The sequence below is a fragment of the Daucus carota genome, chromosome 4, assembly GCF_001625215.2.
Source record: "Daucus carota subsp. sativus chromosome 4, DH1 v3.0, whole genome shotgun sequence".
NCBI classification, from domain to species: Eukaryota; Viridiplantae; Streptophyta; class Magnoliopsida; order Apiales; family Apiaceae; genus Daucus; species Daucus carota.
In genome coordinates, this window is record NC_030384.2 from 32726242 (window position 1) to 32745850 (window position 19609).

The following is a 19609-nucleotide window of genomic DNA, read 5'->3' on the forward strand; positions in this document are numbered from 1 at the left end:
GTCAAACAGCCATATTTAAGTGATAGAGATGTGCCTGCAAGTTAAGGGATACCATTCAGAAGACTGGGCAGAAATCCTCAAGTCCAGTTTCAGTTGCAATATAGCCTTTATCTTTAAAATGGCAAAAATGATAAACAGCTATCGGTTGTAGCAATGTCAAATCGATATCTTGACTTTAATTTAGCCGGGAATAAATGGCAAAAAAATCTGGTCAAAATGATAATCTTTTTTCTCTCATATATCTGAAACCAACAAATTTAAGGAAAAATAAACATATAACATAAATTCTTAAAGATGTGCCTATAGGACTAGGTTCTTCAATCCAGCTTCACGTTCGAAAACAGATAATGGACAAACCAGAATGAAGAAAGAAAGCCAACAGTGCCAGTTGCAAGCATGATTGCGAGGACCATGAGGAGAGAATAACCCAGGTAAAGAGTTGCTGACACAGGTCCGTTCAGACTCTTCAGATCGAAAACAAGATAGTTGATGGAGTACAAGAAGATATATATTGCAACCGAACCAGACGCAAAGAAAGACTTCCACCACCATTTATAGTCCTCCACACATAGGTGCATGTAGGTTAGAACCAGTGACACTTCGGCACAAACCACCACAAGTAGGATCAATACAACAAAAAGGAACCCAAAAACGTAATACACTCTGCCCATCCAAATACTGGACATGATGAAGAAAAGCTCAATGAAAAGTGTACCAAATGGGAGGGTGCCAGCCCCAAGAACTAGTAGCCAAGATGGATAATTTTGAGCAGGAATTTCCCGGGGAATCTGGTTGGTGCGAACTGGATATTCAATATGAGGTGCCTTTGCCCCAAAATAACCCCCAACTAAGGTAAGGGGAACAGAGATGCAGAACCAGAGCAAAATGAGAACTAAAAACAGGAAAAAGGGAATGGCTCCTGTGCTATGACTACCCCATAGTAGGAAATTCAGAGTGGTCAGAATCAGAAAGGCAATACCAGGGAAAAAACATGCAACCCTCCAAGCGACAGAAACCCACTCTTTCTGGTTTCCGCAGAAGAGTGTCCTCCACAAGCGGACAGCGACATAACCAGCAGCGATTCCAAGAAACATGTAAAAGAATAGCATGCCTGTTAGCAGTGTTCCTCGAGAAGCAGGGGACATAAATCCAAGGGCAGCAAACAAAATTGTCACGACTGCCATTCCAAGAATCTGGACTCCATCTCCTACCATAACGCACAACAACGTAGGATTGCTTGGAGCACGGAAAACATCAGCCACAACAAGTTTCCATCCTGACAGCTCTTCATTCATCTGGGCTTGAGCCTCCTTGTCAAGCTCCTCATAACGAGTCAGATCCCTCCTGACAGTCCTCAAGAAGATTACAAGGACGATACCAGCCAAGAATATGATCACCATAAGAGAGTTAAGAATGGAAAACCAGTGAACCTTTGCTCCTTCCATCTTTAGATAAGCATCCCATCTAGATGGCCATTTGATATCACTCTCAACAAACGAGACCTCATAGCTGAAGGCTACTGGTTCATTCTCATTGATAGCCATTGCCACAGTAGTAGGTTCACACTTGATTCCAGATGGGTATTTCCCATAAGTTTTCAATTTTTTCACGGACTCAGCATTGTGCTGGAAACTGCACGGGATCACTTCGAATCCGACGACCATGTAACCTGGAATCCCTGGTCCAGAGTTTCCAACTGTAGGGATCATTTCAGCAGCATCACCAGTACCCATAACACCAGCAACATTGGTCTCCTCATACTTGTGAATAAGAACAGTAAACTTTAAATGGTTAAAAACATAATATTTTTCTTGTACCTTGATCCCAACCGGATATCCAGTCCACCTCAAGTAAAAATTATCTTTCTTAGTATACCGTATAGCAGGCAGGTTATCAAGAATCACATTAACTTGATACATTTCATCAATCCTCTTCTTCATGAGCCTAAACTCCTCATTGGACAAAGGCTTAGTTTGACATAAAAAAATCTCGGACTCATTGGTGTTCATCTTAAATTTATACGGGGAATTCTCAATCCTATCACCAACCAATAGCTCACCTAAATTTTCAGCACTGTCCTTGACTCCTTCCTCGGGCTTACAGAAAGGCAAACTATAATAGCTAAACGGGATCTCAGTCTCAACCGAAGTTAACGAATTCACTTTGACAGATAACGGATCACCAACAACATACTTGTGAGGGTAACTACCCGGAAGATAAAACCCTTGACCCAATTGAGCTACCAAACAGACAAACAATACCCAGATCTTAAATTCATCAGAAAATGCCATCTTAAACTAGTGCCGGTGAATTCTTATCAGATCTGAAACACCCAGTTAGAACATAAGGCAATAAATCAATCAATCCAAATGTCAAATGCAGGTCATTGTAAATCATTCTAAAGAAAGACAAGAAATTTAAAAACAATGGATCAATCAAATCGTTCAATATATCATATACCACATGCTAGGAGACATGAAAACAAGATATAATCGAAATGATAAAGTAAAGATTTTACAAGAAGTAAATCAAATCTAAATATAGAAACAGTGAAATAAAGATTGAACAAACCTGGTAACATATGAAACTGAATAACAGAGATTTGTGAGCAGCTGAAGATGTAATAGCTGCGTTTTAAGACTTGAAAGATGGTACAGAAAAGATTTATACCGTCGGTGACTTTGAAAATAATATACACACAAGTCCTAAAAAGACCAGAATGACCCTCTTATTACAGACACACCGCTATGTCACGATTCTTTCATGTCTCAACGTGTTTATTGGTGTTTTGCTTAATGTACTTTGTGACTTTTGGTAACTATTCTTATCCTGGAAATATACAAATTTACATTAAATTATAATATCTTATATTTCAATATTTATCGAATATTATTGCAAAAATGTAAATTAAGTCCAACAATATGCAAATGCATGTCCCGTAGTTATCATAAAATAAAGAATTAGTAATTTAAAAACAACTCCAAAAATCATTTTATATTTTTTTTTATTATTATAACAATAATATATTTGAACTCATAAATGAGAAATAGTGACTAATTAAAAATATTTAAAGTAAAAAAAGAAAGTGGGATCAAGTACAGAAAAGGAAGTAAATGAATTTTTTATTCTGAAAAATGAAATAAAGGATAACCTCTAGCTACATAAACACAGGGATCTTAGTGATTTGGAAGATATTCGGTTGGATTGTCATTTTATCACTCGATTTGGATTAGGAGCTCGTTTAGAGAAGTCATTGAATTTTCCCCTAACCAAAGAATATTTTGAGATATTCTAATATATTTTATTTTATGTGTTTCTTACAAAAGATATTCTAGTAAATTCAGTATAATAATTGGGAGGTTTAGTTTAAAATTTTGGTTTCAATAAGTCTCAACTGTCTAATTTTAGTTCAGACGATTGTGATTACGTTACGTACATTTGATAAAGAAAATTTGGTGCAACTTTACATCTATACAGCCGAGAGATGACAGTGACACTCTCAGTTTACACTTCCCAGAGTAGATCCACCAAGAACACTTATAATTAACGTTGTACAGATTTTAAAATACATGCACCGAGGTTATGCATTTCCTGTCTAAGCAATACTACCTCCGTCCTATTCAATTGTATCCTGTTGCACCCAATCCTCGGGATTTGGGTAGTCGAGATGCAACTAAAGGATTCACTATGCCTTGACAATCTCTTCCCAAGCCTGTGCCCTCCACAAATCCCATTTTGGCCATCAATTTGGAACCAAATCCCTTCGTGTGCTTCTCAAAAGCTGCAAACTGTTGCGACTCCTTGTGGGGTGTTTTGTTAACTCTTTTAGGGGCCTTTGCAGCTGAGCTGACTGAGCTCGTGATACTAGTCTCGTGAACATTAGCTTCCAATCCAAGTGATTTTGGTCGCTGAACCACTTCGATGACTTCTGCTCTGCCTTGAGAATCTTTTCCAAGACCTTCGCCCTCCATATATCCCATCTTCGCCATCATCTTTGATCCGAAGCCTGTGGTGTGCAACTCAAAGGCGCCATGGCTTGAGGAGTGAGTGACATTGTTCTTGTCATGATGAGTGCTAGCTGTCTCTGTCGCGTTGAGAGTTCTTATCTCTGATTCAGGATGCATAATGCCACTTGAGATAAAAGACACAGGCTGAGCAGCATAAGAATGCTTATCTTTACTCTTTTTCTTTCCTTCCACTTCTTTAGTACCACTGTCATCAACTGGTTTCTTGAATGACTTATAAGGAGCATACCCGCGTTCAAGTCCTTTTGATCCCCTTTTAGCTAGTTTTCTATCACCCTTGATTGATGCATCCTCTTCACTAGCTCTGAATAACTAATATTGGAAACAAAGCAATGCATAAGGTGTTAGCCTTTTACGCACAATTTAGAGTTAAAATGCCCAATATAGCACTCTATTGAAAATGGCCTCTTTTTAGCACCAACCAACTCCCTTGAGTTTCCTTGTAAAAACATATAGTCCAACGTGAATATTTTATGCTTTAGGAGTCACAATGCATGTAATATAGGGATTAATAAGCTTGTCCCCCAAAATAGCACTCTTTGAAAATTGTATATTGGTTTTTACTTTTTACTAATAATGCAATCACTATAGACATCTGTCTGTGCTATCAAAACCAGTATTATTTTGGGCCTTTTTACTTATTTTTGTTTGTGCTCTTTTAGGACTTTTTCCACCTTGAGCAGGATGGACAGAGAAGAATGAAAGAAACCATTGGTGAGCCTCCAGAGTAACAGATGTGGATGAAAAAGAACAAACAACCTAAGAAGATACCCTCTTAATAAAGCCGTTAACCTAATAGAGTTACCTTCTTAAGGTGGACTCTGCCACTTGCAGATGGCATGCATGTGCTTTCTGTTCGGATAACTGTAACAAATCTGAAATCCGGCAATCAATGAAAATTGTAAGTTATTTTGACATCCACAAGGCCAAAATGCTACTTGACCGACCTTACAAAAAAAACACATATTGATCATAAAATCCGCTACTGTCGGGGACGGATTCACAGTGGGGGCAGCAGGGGTACTTGCCCCCACTGAGTTCTGTATATGTATGATATATCTTCTATTATTGTGGAAATGTTAGTTATTACCCCCATGATAAAAGACCTAAAGTTGACACCCAAGAGCATTGATTCTCGCCGGAGTTTTTTCCTAAAAATAATTATCATTTTGCTTGCTTTCGTACCTCAGTTTTTTCCTACATTATGTTTAAACTGATCTAAAATCTCACCAGTTATATGTTTAAACTATATTCCCCCACAATTATCAATTTCTAGATCCGTTCTGGCTACTGTGATTAGCAAATAAACAAACTAGAAATCGGGTACTTGGCGTGATTTCATAGTTTCATAAGCTTATACTCACTCTGTTCACCTGCAAACTACACAGTAACAGATGGGTAAACTGAGGGTAGTATGTGCAGAATTCAAAGGACAGCTCACATTAACTCGCACATAAACTTAGTCACCTTTTCTATAATGAGTACAAACTTTTATCCGACTACAAGAGCTCTTACCGCTCAAATGACCGACTCAAGGTGTGTATTGTGTACCTTTTCTTGCCTGAACCTTGATATCCACTCTGCAAGCAATATAGTGCTGCCAATCTGCGGACCTATACTTATTAAATACAAGATAGGGTCAATCAAAGGAAAATCTTGAATCTAAAATGTTCATTTTCAAGAATTAGGAACAAACTTTCAGTACACATTTGGGAGTGTAGCAGATCATATATTCAGTAAAAAGGGAACCTAAAGAAGCAAGAAAGAGTATCAGATGCTCTTTTGATGATAATATGGTTACATAAGTCATCAGATTTCTTCTGTAGTGTTTTGTTTACATGACAATCACAGTATGACAAATTAATTTCTCATCAACCAACATTGTAAGGCAAAACAATAATAGGCATAGACACCAACAGACATATACACACATGATACATCAAGGAAGGGATGACAAATCTTAGATGTAAAAAGGTAAAAAAAAAAAAAAAACACTAAACAAATCAAATGGACAGTTAAGTCACTTAAGACATAGCAACATAGTAAAGTAAGTTGATCCCAACCTGGGAACAATCTCGGGAGTGCATAGGGTGAAACGATAATATATCATCTCCATTCAAAACCATCTGGCGGATTTTCTGAAGTACAGAAAGGAAAATCATTCAAACTCTTGAAGAATTTTAATGTATAGAATTAATATTTAGGCTATTCAAGGTTCATTTTTAAGCATGACAAGTGGTTAAGATAAAACCTTGCTTAAATGATAAAAAATTAAACCAAGTTCACCGACATTAAGAACTAGTGGAGGAAACATTAAACTCGCGTAGCAAAAAGGGAAACGAAATTATAAAAAAATTCTACACGTATATATGTCGATTTCTGGATCATAAATACAAAATTTGAATCAGGGAGTTACTAGGATGTAAAATGGAACTAATTCCATATACATTGTCCTTATTGTAAAAGACACTACATCTGGTGCTTACCTTATTTATTTGCTCAAGATCAACACCGTGGCGAATCATTCTCTCCCGACGCTTATGAGCAATAGTTTCTTTATGAAGTTTCTTCTCCTTACCTGAGACGACACACTACAGGCATGATGAGACCATCACTTCCTCATTATGATTTAGTCATTATCTATGATGTTAATCATAATGAAAGCATTCTCTACAGTGATCTTGAAAGTGGCCCAAACAGCATGAAAACACCTCCATTAGGGAAAATGCATACCCTTAAGAAGTTTATGAGAAACGCAAATATTGGGTAAAATTGAAGAAATAACAGAAATCATGCGAAGGTGGGAAAATTTAAGGCCTAAGAGTGATTAGCATTAATAATCGAATTTTTTAATCGAAAAATAATTAAAATATATCTATTAATCTTCTATTAACCCAATTATTTGCCAGAAGGTACCCCAAGAACCAATCGCCTTGACTTGGTTAGCAATGTTCAGAGCATTAGTATTTGTCAGGGTTTAATTTACAAATTGGTAATAGTGACACTTAACGAGGAAAAAAAGTAACAGTGAGAACTAGTGACAGAATATTAGTATCAAGTTAACAGATCACATTTCAATACCCTGTGGAACATTATATAATTACCTGGAGATCTCCTAAAATTTTTGCTCTTCCCAGCTTCAGAAGGCCTAGATAGAGGAAACCTAGAACCATGCTTCTTTTTCTTAGAAACAGTTTTGTAATCCTTCATAGCCATAAGGTCATCCAAAGAAGAAAACCAAGCATTGGTGCAAGAGATACCCGGTTTTGCACTACATTTCCTCCCTAATTGAGGCTTCTTCAAGCTACACTCCTTTGATGCATCTTGAAAATGATTCCCACCAAACTTCTGCAAAGCATCACTATCATTGCTGCCAGAGATACCATCATCAATGACATGGCAAAATTTTCCTACCAAAAGATCAGAATTAACAAATCTTTTACTCCCCTGAATACTCACAAAGTAATCTTCTGCAACCTCTTCATCAATACTTGAATCAGCATCTGACATGCCATCATTTTCAGATGATCCGGAGGACTCCACTGATTCAAAGGACTCCATGCTTTCCCCATCAGAAACCTTGTCATCATCTTCCACACTTTCGCTGCATGAGATATCTTCGGTGTATAACTTCAACCCTCCAAGTGACAGAAAGCCAGAATTTTTCTCCGTTGATGGTATCCTAGCCAGCAAGTCATCACCCTCACTTAGTTCATCGCCATAAGTAAAATCAGTTTCCACTTCCTCAAAGGATAGTGAACTCAGAGAAGATTCTTCTTCTGGTACACAATTTTGAGATGAGTTAGGGACACTTGGAATCCTCCCTAATTCTTCTGAAAAACCCAGACCTCTATGTGAGGTATTGTCTGACCCTAGCCCTGCTCTTTGCTTATAAGTGTGTTTCAAGCTTTGTGGTTCTGTGAGTGATGCTCCGTCAATATAGTTATATATCTGTGTCTTCCCTGAATCAACCAACACTTTAGGATCAGAGACATCCATGTTTTTATCTCTAACTTCACCAACATCTAGAATTGAACCCTCCTGCAATTAGCAAACTAGTGTCAAGCAGACCTTCAAGTGGAATTCTTCCACATTCTTTGTTTTAGGCTGGTAAGTACAAAGAGTATAACTAGTCTTCATTTACAAGCAAAGACGTTGTAAGCAATAAAAATGCCTCAAAATTAACAATCAGATTCCTAAAGATCCACTTGGACCAGTTTATGTAATGCTCCACCAACAAAGATTTGATAATGTGAATAAGTGAGCCACTTAGGCGCATAATGAATATTATTGCATCTTTGCCCAATTCTAACAAACCATTGTTTAAATTCATGAAATTCGAATGTCACTATCAAGTTCTATAAAGGTTAAGATCCATAGATGCTGAATTGTATAATCTTCATTTCATTATCCTCTATATACTTCAACATTAGTCTCTTAACTCATGAAAATCAAATATGGATCCGATTCTTGACAAGCGATTGGTGAAAACATCTCTGAGTGAGTTTTTTGGCCGGAAGCTTTAACTCTAAATTTTTTATGGCGAAAAAGTACGCCCAACTCAAAGATGATTGCAAACAATCGCTTGTCAGGGATCAGCTTCCATCAAATATATATCACAATCATAAAAAATAATGTGAAGACATCCTATTTAAAGCAACAAAACAAAGGTGAAAATGTTTCACAAAATCAATATCAGAAATCAGAACAAATTAAATGACATTGCTTTAACATATTATTACTTGCCTGGTGATCCACAGGAGGATAAACATAACTAAACTGATTCCCTCCCCTGAGCCTCTGAGTTTTCGATTTCGAAGAGGAACTCACACGTTCGTTTCTTTTCCCTTTTCCATAATTTAAATTCTTACCTGCAATTTATCGATCACGTAACCAATTATGGACGAAAAAAACAGTGCAAGTTATATATTAAAAATTTGTAATTAATATACCGGCTTGTACAAATAAAGAGGAAGAATTTCCACGTTTCGATTTGATCAAACTTTTTTTGCCACCTCCCATGCTTGTGTCGCATGCAATGTGCTAAAGATCGTCGGACGTTTTCCCTGTAATGAAGCTGTAGCTTTGCGTGCACCACCTTGTTTTTTATTTTCGTTATTTAAGTTTGATTTGCCACTTGTTTTGTGTTGCAATCTGCAAGGAGGGCCTATAAAAATTTCTAATTTGACATTAATTGGGCTGTAAATTGGGCTCATGGTTGCAACTTTATAGTTCAATCACAGGCCCGAATATGTTCTTGGCACTACATATAGTTTTATTTTATTTTTCCTACTCAAAATCAATTTTGGTTGCTGCAGTAGTCTCCGATATAGCTTAATTTTCACGCTTTCAGATTTTTCACTAGTGCTCCTAATTTAATATAACAAAATCCTCACTATAAGATAATTTATAAATAAGATTAAAATTCAGGACAATGTAATATTATTTTGTTTACTTAAATTTTCCAGTCATCTGCTTATAATATAAACACCATTTTTTACTGCCTTTTATAATTGATAGGATATGATTATCATTGTACTCGATTTTTTAGAACAATTTATTATTAAGACGGATTTATTTAGAAAATTTTGCGAGGTCAATGACTGATCTTGGGCAACCTTCTCTAGAGTCTAGTCTTATGATCGTCAAACTTTGACGAGCCCGGAGTCCCCACAGTCCCAGCCTAAATATCTTGATAATAATAGACCGCCCACAGAACAACCTTAGGGCCACTGGGCCATAATGTTACTTTTCCAGAAGGACGAAACCGATCCTTAATGGTACTACTAGCAACCTTTAGTTGGGAGTTGGGACTAGGGATGGGCACGGGGGCACTTCGGGGGCGGGGAGTGCTATCCCCGACCCCGATCCCCGAATTCATGATCCCTCCCTGACCCCGCCCCGAACCCCGAATGGGGATTATTTTTCTCCCCGATCCCCGCCCCGAATGGGGAACGGGGATCCCCGCGGGGAGTCGGGGAATTTCATTTTTAATAAAAACATAATAATTTATAATATATAATATACTTTTTAATAAAAAAAACAAACTACTAACTCCTAATATACTAATAAAATAATATTATCTTATATTTCAACATCAAATCATATTACAATTGATTTATAATATAATTAAACGACAATTTAATATTATTAAATATATTATATTATAATATATTTATAACCAATCAATAAAAATAAAGATTATATTTTAATTTTAATTATATTATAAAGCTTATCTATTTTAAATAATATATTTAGTATAATATATACATAAATATATTATTATTTATATATATATATAATCGGGGTCGGGGATCGGGGCGGGGAGACACCAATCCCCGACCCCGCCCCGATCCCCGAATTTTTTATAGAACTTTCCCCGATCCCCGCCCCGCCCCCGAAAAATTCCCCGAATCCCCGACCCGAACGGGGTGGGGATCGGATCGGGGTCGAGCGGGGCGGGGTGAATGCCCATCCCTAGTTGGGACTGGAGATCATCAAAAACGCGTACCACATATCACTTTTGCTCGAACATCAATTCTGAATATATTCTAAAAAGGTGTTTGAATCAAAATTTTAATATATTTAGAATAAGTTTATTTAAAAAATATATATATTTAGAATAAATAAGTGTTTCAACTATGCTATGCGGGTGCTTCTAAACAGTATAACAGACCAGTTAACAGGTGTTTTTTTATATACATTTCAAATTATTTTTATCAATAAAAATTCTTACATCCCTTTATTTCTACAAATCTCCCTTACTTTCAAGTGTTCTTTTCCTTTAAATTTAGATATATTATTCTAATGAGCACGGTTGTAAAGAGCTTATCCTCTGTCGTCCCAGGTCCTGGGTTCGACCCTGGCTCACCCCGACAGTTTCGTAGAACAGATACTCATTTGTAAGGCTATAAGCCATATTTGTCAAAAAAATAAGAAGATATATTATTCTAATAATAAGACAGAATTATAAGATAAATTGGAAATAACCGTTTCAATAATCTTTTATCTAATATACGTATATTAGAATGATGTCGTAAATTATTGGAATATAATTTATAATTATACTCTCTTCTAGTCATTGTGAGACTTGCTCAACTGATATATTCAACAAGAACATATAAATAATTTTTTAAAATACAAGGAGAAAGCTGATACTTATTTGAAAGACTACAGTAAAATTCTGTCAATAGAGGAAACTTAAATAAGTCAAAAGTGATGCGGAAGTGATAAATTTCTAAGAGTGGATTCACCATTTATTATTAGATCATCGTTTCGAAACTTTTGCTAAATATCGTTTTTCGACCGTCTTTTAGTTTCTTGTATATATTTTTCTAAAGTTTATTGATCATATAAGTAAGAAAACATTACTTTTAAAAAATATATAAAATTATAAATTCATTCGATCTGTAAATATTTTTATTCCTAAAATGTAAATTTCAAATAATATATTTAATTTAATAACCAAAATAATTTAAAATACCCGCGAAAAATTAAGACAGCCATCCGCCCATCCCCCAACAGAACTGAAGAATCGTTCAACCCGCAAGCAATACCTTGGACAATCTTTCCTTCAAACATCACACATTGTTCTCACGTGATGAGCGATTGTCTAGCAAAATTTCAAGTGGGAGGCCATACATTTGGCTCTTTCTTGCATGCAACTCCATAATGAAATTCAGTTAGCAGTTTATTGGTGTTGACCCAAAACACACACTCCATGTACGAGCACTTGAAAGCTGTAATACAAGGATATAATAAATGAAACTAGTGGTACTCTTGGGTTATTGATAAACTCCTGTATCAACAACACATAAATAGCTGTGTTCGTAGGTAGCCTCCCTCCCTCTAGTGTATTTAATTAATTTTCGCAAATCAAAACAACCAATTTTAGGTATAGTAGTTAAGAAAGCATCCATTTTAATAATTATACGCCGCCCTCTTTATCCGATTTGAGCAACATGTGTGGTCTAGCCTGGCCACATTATTAATCCAATTCCTTAACCAAAAGTAACCCACAAGTAACCACGTAGTTAATTTAAAACATAGATTTCTAGGACTTGCTATGTTCACTACTTACAAATTTATGATCAAACATTAGGTTAACTAAATTTTCTTTCATCAACCTAAACACGTGATGCGTTAGAGACAGTTTACTTGCATGAAAACTAAAAGAAAGTGTGATAACAAACAATACTGCATGCAATTCTAATTCTGTCATTTAGTCTTATTATCTGAATTCTGAATCGATCGTTACGAAGAATATAATTGAAAATTTTGTTGTAGCATTAATAACTTGTTAAGACCACGGGTATATGACATCCAAATTCTGATCAATATTCATCAAATATAAGCTGCGGATATATTAACTTATTATACTCCCTCCGTCTCACTCGTTGAATTTGTGCACACAATTTAAGGTGCGTTGACTACATAGCTACATTACTTATTTTTAAATTTTTATTTTTGCAAATAAAAATTTAATATAAAATTTTAGTTTGCAAAAGAAAATATAAAAAAAATAAATTTCAGAACTAGTCGGTCAACGCATTTTAAGTTGCGTGCCCAAAATCAATTAACTCATCTAATTTGGGATGGAGGGAGTAATAAATACAGTAACGAGAAATTTGAGAAATATTGAGTCGGAATTGCTTTTACTGCCGACCTGAGTTAGACATGCAAAACATTTTTGTGTCGATTCTTCCAAAACTTTTATATCTTAATCGATCGTTTGGTTAGGTTAAGTTTCCTACTCATATCCTGTGTTTAGTTCAAAAAATTAAATTTTAGAGACATACTATCTAAACTCCCAGCGGAAGGGAGGAGGTGGATATTATAAATAATATTTTTTTGCAAACATATTTTTTGATCGTTATGATAAAAATATAAATTTGTCTTCTTGCTGAATGATATGAATATTAATATTGAAAGTGTTATGGTCATGAAAATGTTTATGATTTTATTTCTGTACAGAACATATTCACCAAAACTAGACCTTTTTTATTAACGATCATGATTATAAATCATTTTGGAGTTTGTTTATGAAGTTTCGAGTCTAAGTTATGTAATCAAATCCAAAATGAACGTTCCCGAACGTTTCAAATTTGGACTCTATACGATGCTATGTAATATATAAGTACAAATTCATACTAATTTTATCAAAAACAACAACTGACACACATTTTGTTGAGAGCGTCATAAGACTCGTGACAGAGTCGCTTTATATTAGTGTTAAACAATAAATCTAACAGAATCAGTATATATTAACAGAATATGTTATCATTTACTCCCTCCGTCCCATTTTAACTGCTTTTGACTTTTTTACACGTATTTTAAGGTGTTAAAAAAATCACATTTAAACATAATTATTTTTTATAAAATTTATATCAAATAAAAGTTCAGAATCTAAACTTTTATTTGATATAAGAATTGAATTTTTTTATTGAGTGTAGATGTTATTTTTTTGCACCTTAATATACGTGTTAAAAAGTCAAACATCAGTTAAAATGGGACAGATGGAGTATAATACAATTTGTAAGATGGACACACGTTTTGTTGAGAGCGTCGTAAGGCTCGTAACAGATTCACTTTATATTGGTATTTAGCAATAAATCTAAAGGAATCAATTTGTAAGATGGACACACGTTTTGTTGAGAGCGTCGTAAGGCTCGTAACAGATTCACTTTATATTGGTATTTAACAATAAATCTAACGGAATCATGATATTTATTAACAGAATATGCTATCATTGTTATAATATAATTTGTAAGATGGACGAAATTGTGAAGTATGTAAATAAAATGGACTGAGTACATTAAATTGTAAATATAACATATATTTTATCTTTATGATAAAAAAAATTAATTATATATCAGTGTCTTGTTAGATGGTATGAGTATTATTATTGAAAGTGTAATATTTATGAATAATATATATGATTTTATTTTTGTACTAAACATATTCATTAAAAGTAGGATTTTTTTATGTTGACGGTCCTGTTTGTAAATCATTTCTCTAGTTTGTTCTTGAAGTTTCGTGTCAAGTTCCATAATCAAATTGAAAATAAACGTTCTTGAATGTTGTGATTTTGTACTCGTATACGATGCTATTTAATATATAAGTACAAATTCATACTAATTTTATCAAAAACAACAACTTAAACACATTTTGTTGGTAGCGTCAAAAGGCTCGTGATAGAGTCACTTTATATTAGTGTTTGACGATAAATCTAACAGAATCAGTATATATTAACGGAATATGCTATCACTGTTATAATACAATTTGTAAGATGGACGAAGTTGTGACGTATGGAAATAAAATAGACCAGGTACATTGAATGGTAAATATAAAAAAAATCATTGTATATATCTCTTAATCGTTACGATAAAAAATAAATTATTAGTGACTTTTTGAATGGTACCCAAAAATTGTTCCCAATTTTTTTTTAATCAGATCTTAGTTGGCAATATATGATTAATATCATTCACACTAATAATAATAAGTGTCTCATGTATACACAAAAATCACCTAACTAAAATGATCCATATATCTGTCATTTGAGAAAATATTGGGACTGAATTTGAGGGTACGTGGCATTACTCTTCACCAAAACAAGACTGTTATTATATTGACGACCACGTTTGTAAACTATTTCTAAAGTTTATTTGTGATGTTTCGAGTCAAGTTCTTCCAAGATCACTTTCGAAATGGATATTTCTAAGTGTTTTATAAGAATATAGCTACTATTAACGGTTTATGAACTTATTTCTCATTTTTTACATTAAATTTCGAGCCATGTTCTATCATAATCAAAATCAAAATGTACGTTCTTTCATGAAACTTCGAGTCTCTTCCTATCGTAATTAAATTCAAGATGGACGGTTCAGAACTTTTTAACTTATTTAAAAATAAACTGATACTCCCTATATCTCCTTGAATTATATAGACGCGACAAACTTTAATACTTCTGTAAAGTATAGTTCTACAACTTATTTTTAAACTTTCATTTTAAATAAAAAATTTCATTTTAAGTATAGTTCAAAATGAACTTTCCTGATTTTACAAAATTTGATGACGGTTACATTTATTTAGTTCTCATTTTTATTATGAGGGTCAAGTTGTGACGTAATCAAATTCAAAATGAATGTTATTTCATTAAATTTTGAATCATTTTTTGTTGTAATCAAATTCAAAATGAATATTTCTAAGTATTATAATTTATTGTAGGTTTACTATAAATTGTTTGTGCAACTAATTTATAATAAATAATAAATTATCTGAAAAATGAAGCTTAAATTGAATGTATTATATGTTTATATTTTTTAATAATGAACACATTTTCATCAATAAGACTATTATGATATTGACGGTTACATTTGTGAACTTACGTATCCGGTTTCTTCATGAAAATTTGAGTCAAATTCTTCCGTAATCAAATTCAAAATGAATCTCCCCGAACGTTTCACTTTGGACTCGCATACAATACTATTTAATATATAAGTACAAATTCACACTAATTTTATCAAAATTAAACAATTGACACACATTTTGTTTTGTTGAGAGCCCCACGAGGCTCGTGACAGAGTCATTTTATATTATTAGTGTTTGACGATAAAATTAACAGCATCATTATATATATTAAAAGAATATGCTATCATTATTATAATATAATTCATAAGACGTACAAAGTCGAAGTTGTGACGTATGTAAATTAAATGAACTAATTACATTGAGTTGTAAATATAACAAAATCACTATACATATTAGCTAAATATAAATAATATTATTTTGCAAACATATTTAATATAACATATCTTTTGATCGTTATGATAAAAAATAAATTATCAGTATTTTTGATGGATGATATAAATATTATTATTGAAAGTGTTATGTTCATGAGAATATTTACGATTTTATTTCAATACAGAACATATTCACCAAAATTAGACTTATTTTTATTAACGACCATAATTGTAAATCATTTTGGAGTTTGTTCATGAAGTTTCGAGTCAAGTTCTGTAATCAAATCCAAAATGAACGTTCCCGAACGTTTCAAATTTGGACTCGTATACGATGCTATGTAATATATAAGTACAAATTCATACTAATTTTATCAAAAACAACAACTGACACACGTTTTGTTGAGAGCGTCATAAGACTCGTGACAGAGTCACTTTATATTAGTGTTAAACGATAAATCTAACAGAATCAGTATATATTAACAGAATATGCTATCATTTATAATACAATTTGTAAGATGGACACACTAAGGCTCGTAACGGAGTCACTTTATATTGGTGTTTAACGATAAATCTAACAGAATCAGGATATTTATTAGCAGAATATGCTATCATCGTTATAATATAATTTGCAAGATGGACGAAATTGTGAAGTATGTAAATAAAATGGACTGAGTACATTAAATTGTGAATATAACAAGATCACTATACATATTAGTTAAATACGAATTGAATATTATGTTGTAAACATCTTTAATATAACATATATTTGATCTTTATGGTAAAAAATTAATTATATGTCAGTGTCATGTTAGATGGTATAAGTATTATTATTGAAAGTGTGATATTTATGAATAAGATGTATGATTTTATTTTTGTACTGAACATATTTATTAAAACTAGATTTTTTTTATATTGACGGTCACGTTTGTAAATCATTTCTCTAGTTTGTTCTTGAAGTTTCGTGTCGAGTTCCGTAATCAAATTGAAAATGAACGTTCATGAATGCTTCGATTTTGTACTCGTATACGATGCTATTTAATATATAAGTACAAAGTCATACTAATTTTATCAAAAACAACAACTGACACACGTTTTGTTGGGAGCGTCAGAAGACTCGTGACAGAGTCACTTTATATTAGCGTTTGACGACAAATCTAACAGAATCAGTATATATTAACGGAATATGCTATCACTGTTATAATACAATTTGTAAGATGGACGAAGTTGTGACGTATGGAAATAAAATAGACCAGGTACATTGAATGGTAAATATAACAAAATCACTGTATATATCTCTTAATCGTTACGATAAAAAATAAATTATTAGTGACTTTTTGAATGGTACCCAAAAATTGTTCCCAATTTTTTTTATCAGATCTTAGTTGGCTATATATGATTGATTTCATTCACACTAATAATATTAAGTGTCTCATGTATACACAGAAATCACCTAACTAAAATGATCCATATATCTGTCATTTGAGAAAATATTGGGACTGAATTTGAGGGTACGTGGCATTACTCTTCACCAAAACAAGACTGTTATTATATTGATGACCACGTTTGTAAACTATTTCTAAAGTTTATTCGTGATGTTTCGAGTCAAGTTCTTCCAAGATCACTTTCGAAATGGATAATTCTAAGTGTTTTATAAGAATATGTAGCTACTATTAACGGTTTATGAACTTATTTCTCATTTTTTACATAAAATTTCGAGCCATGTTCTATCATAATCAAAATCAAAATGTACGTTCTTTCATGAAACTTCGAGTCTCTTCCTATCGTAAGTAAATTCAAGATGGACGGTTCAGAACTTTTTAACTTATTTGAAAATAAACTGATACTCCCTATGTCTCCTTGAATTATATAGACGCGACAAACTTTAATACTTCTGTAAAGTATAGTTCTACAACTTATTTTTAAAATTTCATTTTAAATAAAAATTTCATTTTAAGTATAGTTCAAAATGAACTTTCCTGATTTTACAAAATTTGATGACGGTTACATTTATTTAGTTCTCATTTTTTTTATGAGGGTCAAGTTGTGACGTAATCAAATTCAAAATGAATGTTATTTCATTAAATTTTGAGTCATTTTTTGTTGTAATCAAATTCAAAATGAATATTTCTAAGTATTATAATTTATTGTAGGTTTACTATAAATTGTTTTTAGCAACTAATTTATAATAAATAATAAATTATCTGAAAAATGAAGCTTAAATTGAATGTATTTTATGTTTATATTTTTTAATAATGAACACATTTTCATCAATAAGACTATTATGATATTGACGGTTACATTTGTGAACTTACGTATCCGGTTTCTTCATGAAAATTTGAGTCCAATTCTTCCGTAATCAAATTCAAAATGAATCTCCCCGAACGTTTCACTTTGGACTCGCATACAATACTATTTAATATATAAGTACAAATTCACACTAATTTTATCAAAATTAAACAATTGACACACATTTTGTTTTGTTGAGAGCCTCACGAGGCTCGTGACAGAGTCATTTTATATTATTAGTGTTTGACGATAAAATTAACAGCATCATTATATATATTAAGAGAATATGCTATCATTATTATAATATAATTCATAAGACGTACAAAGTCGAAGTTGTGACGTATGTAAATTAAATGAACTAATTACATTGAGTTGTAAATATAACAAAATCACTATACATATTAGCTAAATATAAATAATATTATTTTGCAAACATATTTAATATAACATATCGTTTGATCGTTATGATAAAAAATAAATTATCAGTATTTTTGATGGATGATATGAATATTATTATTGAAAGTGTTATGTTCATGAGAATATTTACGATTTTATTTCAATACAGAACATATTCACCAAAATTAGACTTATTTTTATTAACGACCATAATTGTAAATCATTTTGGAGTTTGTTCATGAAGTTTCGAGTCAAGTTCTGTAATCAAATCCAAAATGAACGTTCCCGAACGTTTCAAATTTGGACTCGTATACGATGCTATGTAATATATAAGTACAAATTCATACTAATTTTATCAAAAACAACAACTGACACACGTTTTGTTGAGAGCGTCATAAGACTCGTGACAGAGTCACTTTATATTAGTGTTAAACGATAAATCTAACAGAATCAGTATATATTAACAGAATATGCTATCATTTATAATACAATTTGTAAGATGGACACACTAAGGCTCGTAACGGAGTCACTTTATATTGGTGTTTAACGATAAATCTAACAGAATCAGGATATTTATTAGCAGAATATGCTATCATCGTTATAATATAATTTGCAAGATGGACGAAATTGTGAAGTGTGTAAATAAAATGGACTGAGTACATTAAATTGTGAATATAACAAGATCACTATACATATTAGTTAAATACGAATTGAATATTATGTTGTAAACATCTTTAATATAACATATATTTGATCTTTATGGTAAAAAATTAATTATATGTCAGTGTCATGTTAGATGGTATAAGTATTATTATTGAAAGTGTGATATTTATGAATAAGATGTATGATTTTATTTTTGTACTGAACATATTTATTAAAACTAGATTTTTTTATATTGACGGTCACGTTTGTAAATCATTTCTCTAGTTTGTTCTTGAAGTTTCGTGTCGAGTTCCGTAATCAAATTGAAAATGAACGTTCATGAATGCTTCGATTTTGTACTCGTATACGATGCTATTTAATATATAAGTACAAAGTCATACTAATTTTATCAAAAACAACAACTGACACACGTTTTGTTGGGAGCGTCAGAAGACTCGTGACAGAGTCACTTTATATTAGCGTTTGACGACAAATCTAACAGAATCAGTATATATTAAC

General features: G+C 32.7%; 2 protein-coding genes across 2 annotated transcripts; both read right to left on the reverse strand.

The window, feature by feature from the left end:
- Window positions 1-208: 208 nt before the first annotated feature.
- LOC108218883 (transmembrane 9 superfamily member 11-like) lies at window positions 209-2706 on the reverse strand. Its single transcript, XM_064091683.1, has 2 exons — window positions 2572-2706; window positions 209-2323 (listed from the first exon to the last, which is right to left on the reverse strand). Exon 2 carries the CDS (start codon window positions 2289-2291, stop codon window positions 318-320), a length of 1974 nt encoding a protein of 657 aa, XP_063947753.1. The 5' UTR covers window positions 2292-2323; window positions 2572-2706; the 3' UTR covers window positions 209-317.
- Window positions 2707-3441: 735 nt separating this feature from the next.
- LOC108217261 (uncharacterized) lies at window positions 3442-8140 on the reverse strand. The gene is made up of 6 exons (XM_017390098.2): window positions 7130-8140; window positions 6512-6603; window positions 6089-6163; window positions 5577-5638; window positions 4831-4900; window positions 3442-4337 (listed from the first exon to the last, which is right to left on the reverse strand). Exons 1-6 carry the CDS (start codon window positions 8022-8024, stop codon window positions 3621-3623), a joined length of 1911 nt encoding a protein of 636 aa, XP_017245587.2. The 5' UTR covers window positions 8025-8140; the 3' UTR covers window positions 3442-3620.
- Between the last annotated feature and the right edge of the window lie 11469 nt (window positions 8141-19609).